The 5,162-nt window shown below is 55.6% G+C and overlaps 2 protein-coding genes across 2 annotated transcripts in view; both read left to right on the plus strand.

Moving 5' to 3' along the window:
* The window catches only part of HMG20B (high mobility group 20B), a 5,647-nt gene extending 4,530 nt beyond the window's left edge, over nt 1–1,117 (plus strand). The window contains exons 8-9 of the mRNA XM_008582893.1: nt 449–614; nt 1,017–1,117. Coding sequence (XP_008581115.1) covers nt 449–614; nt 1,017–1,029 — 179 coding nt within the window. The 3' untranslated portion in view covers nt 1,030–1,117. The remainder of the gene's footprint in view (nt 1–448; nt 615–1,016) is intronic.
* A 107-nt stretch (nt 1,118–1,224) lies between these two features.
* The window catches only part of GIPC3 (GIPC PDZ domain containing family, member 3), a 9,599-nt gene continuing 5,661 nt past the window's right edge, over nt 1,225–5,162 (plus strand). The window contains exon 1 of the mRNA XM_008582883.1: nt 1,225–1,357. Coding sequence (XP_008581105.1) covers nt 1,314–1,357 — 44 coding nt within the window. The 5' untranslated portion in view covers nt 1,225–1,313. The remainder of the gene's footprint in view (nt 1,358–5,162) is intronic.

The raw sequence follows: 5,162 nt of genomic DNA on the forward strand, positions 1-5,162 counted from the left end.
CGCCTCCTCCCCATCACTCGCCGCCCAGCCGCCGCTGACCCCGCCTCCGTCCCTTGACCACCCCAAGCACCACCCGGCTGGTCCCTCGCTCCGTTCCCGCTGACCCGCGGCCCCGCCCCCGCTCAGCCCAGTCCCGTCCCGTTGGCCTCCCGCCGCCGCACCCGCATTGACCCCGCGCCTCGCTTCCGCACGGTCCTCCCGCGACTGTCCTCAGCTGACTTTGACACTCACTGGCCCCCTCCCCACACTAGCCCGGGGATTCCCACCACTACCCTGCCCTCGCCTTCTCGGTCCTGCCGGCAGCTGACCTTGCTGACCCTCTCGCTCCGCCCACGCTAATCCTTGTCCAGATTCCCTGACCCCGCACGCGGACACGCGGCAGTGCCCCCTGCGCGGTCCCCCACCCGCTGCCCCTGCGCAGTCCCCCACCCTGTGGTCCCCCCTCTAGGCTTGGCTGACCCGCCACCCCCTGCCCTGCCAGGCACGGGCGAGACGCCCACGCTCAGCACCCTGGACTTCTACATGGCCCGGCTGCACGGCGCCATCGAGCGCGACCCCGCCCAACACGAGAAGCTCATTGTCCGCATCAAGGAGATCCTGGCCCAGGTCGCCAGGTGTGTGTCCGACGGGGGCCGAGACGTGGATTTAAATGACCAGATCTATGCGGGGGGGGGGGTCGGGTCTGTGGGAGCCGCCCAGTGAGGTCGCTGTGGATTTTACTCCCTGGCCACCGCCCCTGGGGACCTGATGGGAGCGCCTGTGCGACGCGTCAGCTGGTGTGGGGACTGCAGGGGGCGCTCATCAGGCCGTGTACTGTGTTAACGCTGCACCAAGACTTCCCCAAAGCTTCTCAGGGTGGATCCCCGCGGCCCAGGTTCCGTGGGATCAACTCCAGGCCCCCCACCCTGGCGTTTGGAGGAGCTGGGATGTGGCCTCTAGGGTTCCCCAAGGCCGAGTTGGGGACTGAGAGATGATGGGTCCCCCTCATGTGCCCCCTCTTCTCTCTCTTGTTACAGCGAGCACCTGTGAGGGGTGGGCTGCCCCTCGGATCCCGGGAAGGCGCTCTAATCACAGCCGTTTCCACACCCCACCCAGATGGACGAGAGTCTGGGGGTCCACCCTTTAGGGCCAGGCCCTATCCTGTGCCTTGGGGCTCCAGCTCCCTAAAATTAAATTTCTACCGCATCCCTTCAGCTTTCCATCTCTCAGTTACCTGAACCCAGGAAAAGCACTCGCTGCACGCTATACCCAGAACCCTAAGGCTGAGGGGCCCAACAGGACCTCTCACCTCCCAGGGCACGTCACACTACAGGATGCAGACAAGTCCTCCGCCTGCCCCAGACAGAGGACCCGCAGCTGCACACCCGGCCTGGGGGGCTACACACCCTGGGAGGCAGGGCAGACAAAACCCCCTCCTGGCACACTGCAAAGTCCCCAAATTACTCACCACTGGGGAGCAGGTGACATTGTGCCACATAGGTAAGGAGGCCCTGTGGTGACAGGCTCCCCCAGGGCAGAGCAGGGCAGGGCCCTCGTATTCCTGCACCCCGGAATGAGAGGAGGCTGGTACTGACCATCCCTCCTCGTCCAGCTGGGGACCCTAGTGGAGGTGGCCCCTTCCCACTGCTTAATCTGGAGTTTTAAAATAAAAACAAGTGGAATTCATGTTTCAAGCTTGTGTGTAAGGTTTTTCTTTGTGGGGGGGAGTGTGGATGGGCCAGAGATGTGCCCAGGAGCCATCACACCCCACTGTTGGTGGCACCAGGCCTGCCCTCTTACCTCTAGCAGGTCTCAAATCCTGGGTTGCCCCTGTGTCTCAGACAGGGAAACTGAGGCCCAAACTTGCCTGGGTTCACAGCAAGTCAGCAGCAGTGCAGACATCCCTCCCCCGCCCTCCTAAGGGTCATGCCTTGTGGGCTCAGCACACGTGGGGGACTTAAGGAGGCATAGGGGATGGACACGCCACGCAGCTCATCCTTCATCTTCCTGACCAGGGTCAAAACCACTAACCCGCTGAGTGACCTTGGACAAGCAACTTCCCCTCTCAGGGAGTTTTGTTTATTGAAGCAAGATACACAACATAGTCTTGACCATTTTAGCTATTTTAAAATGCGCAATTCAGTGGCATTTGGTATATTCACAATGCTATGCAACCACCACCTCTATCTAGTTCCAGAACATTCTCGTCACCCCCCCAGAAGAAACCCCGCCCCATCAGCAGTCCCTCCCCCAGCCCCCGGCAACCATGAATCCACTTTCTGACTGTGGATTTGCCTGTTATCACACAGTGTGCGGCCTTCTGTGTCTGGCGTCTGTCACTGAGTGTGACGTGTTCAAGATCTACCCACGTGGCAGCGTGTGTCAGAGCCTCGTTCCTGTTCGTGGCTGAGTGATGCTCCAGTGTGTGGATGGGCCGCGCTGCGTGTGTCCGTTCATCTGTGGATGGATGCACGCAAGTGGCTTTTCCCTTCGGGCTACTGTGAATCACACTGCCATAAACATTCGCACACAGGTTTTTGCCTGAACATCTATTTTGAATTATTTTGGGTAGATGAGTTGTGGGTGATTCTGTGTTTCACTTATTGAAGAACATTCCCAGAGACTTGGATTTAATGGGATGTTTAAGACATCCTAAAAAGTTGGGAGAATAATTTGACAAACCCCTGTGCTGTGGGTTGAATTGTATTTCCCCCAAAGTGTGTTGAAGTCCTAACCCTCAGAACCTCCAAATGTGACCTTATTTGGAAATAGGGTCACTGCTGATATAATTAGTGAAGATGAGGTCATACTGGAATAGGGTGGGCCCTTAATCCAACATGACTGGTGCCCTTATAAGAAGATAAAATTTGGGCAGACACAGAGAAGAGACAGCCATGTGACAACGGAGGCTGAAATTGGACTGACACGTCTACAAGCCAAAGATTACCACCGACCACCAGGAGCTACCGGAGGGAGGAAGGATTCTACCCGGAGTTTCAGAGCGACAGGACCCAGCTGATACTCGATTTTGGACTTCTAGCTTCCAGAACCGTGAGAGCATCAATTTCTACTGTTTTGAGTCACCCAGTTTGTGGTACCCGATACTGTCAACCTCGTCCAGTCCCATCCTCCTGGCACAGACATCCCCACACCAAATTTGGAGTTTACCATTCCTGGGCAGGTCTTCATACTTTCAACAACACAGAAGTGTGTGTCCCTAAAAAAGTATCACTTTACAGCGGTTTGTTTTCTGTTTAGCAAATAAAGATTTTGGCGTATACGATTCAGTGGATTTTAGTATATTCACAAAATTGTGCAAACACCACCTCTAATTCCAGAACTTTCCATCACCGCAAAGCCAACCCTGGCCCCATCAGCAGTCACTCCCACCCCCTCCCCCAGCCCCCTGGCAACCACGACTCCACTTTCTGTCTCTGTGGATTTGTCTGTTCTGGACATTTCATGTAAATGCAGTCACTGTGTGGCCTTTTGTGTCTGGCATCTGTCACTCAGCGTGACGTGTTCCAGGTTTACCACATTGTAGCGTGGGTCACATTTTTAAACTTTATGTGAAATTTCTTCCAAAGCCTCCTGCAACTTGCCGTTTTCCATCAACGCTCGGTTTGGGCTGCAGTCTGTCTGCTCCTTGGCCTTACACTATGGCATGTCACCACGTGATGGGACTGCCGCTTATGGAGCCCAAATTCCCAACTCGGCATTAAAATTTCTTCCAAAGCCTCCTGCAACTTGCCGTTTTCCATCAACGCTCGGTTTGGGCTGCAGTCTGTCTGCTCCTTGGCCTTACAGTATGGCATGTCACCACGTGATGGGACTGCCGCTTATGGAGCCCAAATTCCCAACTCGGCATTCTGATGGCTACCCAGGAGTTTCTGGTGTCGCATTCCCACAGGACTTTTACTGACCAAACCTGGTGGCCGGAGCCTCTTTCCTCGTCTGTAACCTGGGGTTTTTGTTTGTTTGTTTGTTTAATTTATTTATTTTTTTATTTTTTAACTTTTATTGAATCAAAATTGATTATAAATATTTTGGGGGTTCAACATTGAGATATGTGGATCTAATCAATATTACTAGCATATATATTGTTACAAATCGTACTTATTCTTGATGCCCCTTGTCCAGCCTCTCCTCATCTCCTCTTCCCTCCGCCCTCTAATCACCCTAGATTTCCTCTCTCCCTTTGAAAGAGTCATGGTTACTCTGTTGATTTGCTGCCCAAATGACCTGTCCAGTGCTGAGAGGTGTGATCAGGTCCCCCAATATTATCATAGAGCAGATGTCTCTTCCGTCACTACGGAACGGGCTCTGTGGAGACAGACATCCTCCTCCTTTCTTTATCTCTGCTGGTGACTCTCCTTGTGTCACTGGGACCGTCTGTGTGGTGGTTGTGGCATCTAGCCGCCTTCACGGTGGCCATGGTTATTGTGGTGGCTGTGTTGGGCCACCCACATGGAGGAGATGTTTTTGGCCTGCTCCGTGATGCTGGTGGCGTGCCTGGTTGTGGGGAGTGTCGGATCCCTGGTTCCATGCCCCACGTTCCCGAGTCGGCCCCAAGACACTGGCATTGGGTGCCTGGTTGTGGGAGGTGGGTCCTGTCCCCTTCTCCATGCCCCGGGTCCCCAGGCAGGACCCGAGGCGCTGGCAAGGTGTGTCTGGTCGTGGGAGGGAGATACTGTCCCCTTCTCCATGCCTCTGGCCCCTGGGCAGGGCCCTGATGTGCAGTCCCAGCATGCCTGGCTGTGGGAGGGGGGTCCAGCCCCCTTCTCCATGCCCCGGGTCCCAGGGCAGGCCCCAAGGTGCTGGCACAGGGTGCTTGGCTGTGGGAGGGGAAAGAGATGAGAGGAGTAGGTGGAGGAGCCGGGGCTTGAATCCCGGACTTTGTACATGTGAAGCACGCGCTCTGCCACTGAGCTACACTCCCAACCAGAGGGGTTTAGTATATTCACAAAGTTGTGCAAACATCACCTCTAATTCTAGAACATCCCATCACTCCAAAGACTGCCCGAGTGTCCACTGCGTGCCAGGCACTGTACACTGGGCACCGGGATAGAGCAGGAGAACAAAAGACATCTGAGGGCCAGCCCGGTGGCACACCGGAGACTGAGCCACTTGGGAGTGTGGCGGCGCTCCCGCCAAGGGTTCAGATCCCATGTGGAGACCGGTTC

Source organism: Galeopterus variegatus, unplaced genomic scaffold (assembly GCF_000696425.1).
Source record: "Galeopterus variegatus unplaced genomic scaffold, G_variegatus-3.0.2 Scaffold2754, whole genome shotgun sequence".
In the NCBI taxonomy this organism is placed as follows: Eukaryota; Metazoa; Chordata; class Mammalia; order Dermoptera; family Cynocephalidae; genus Galeopterus; species Galeopterus variegatus.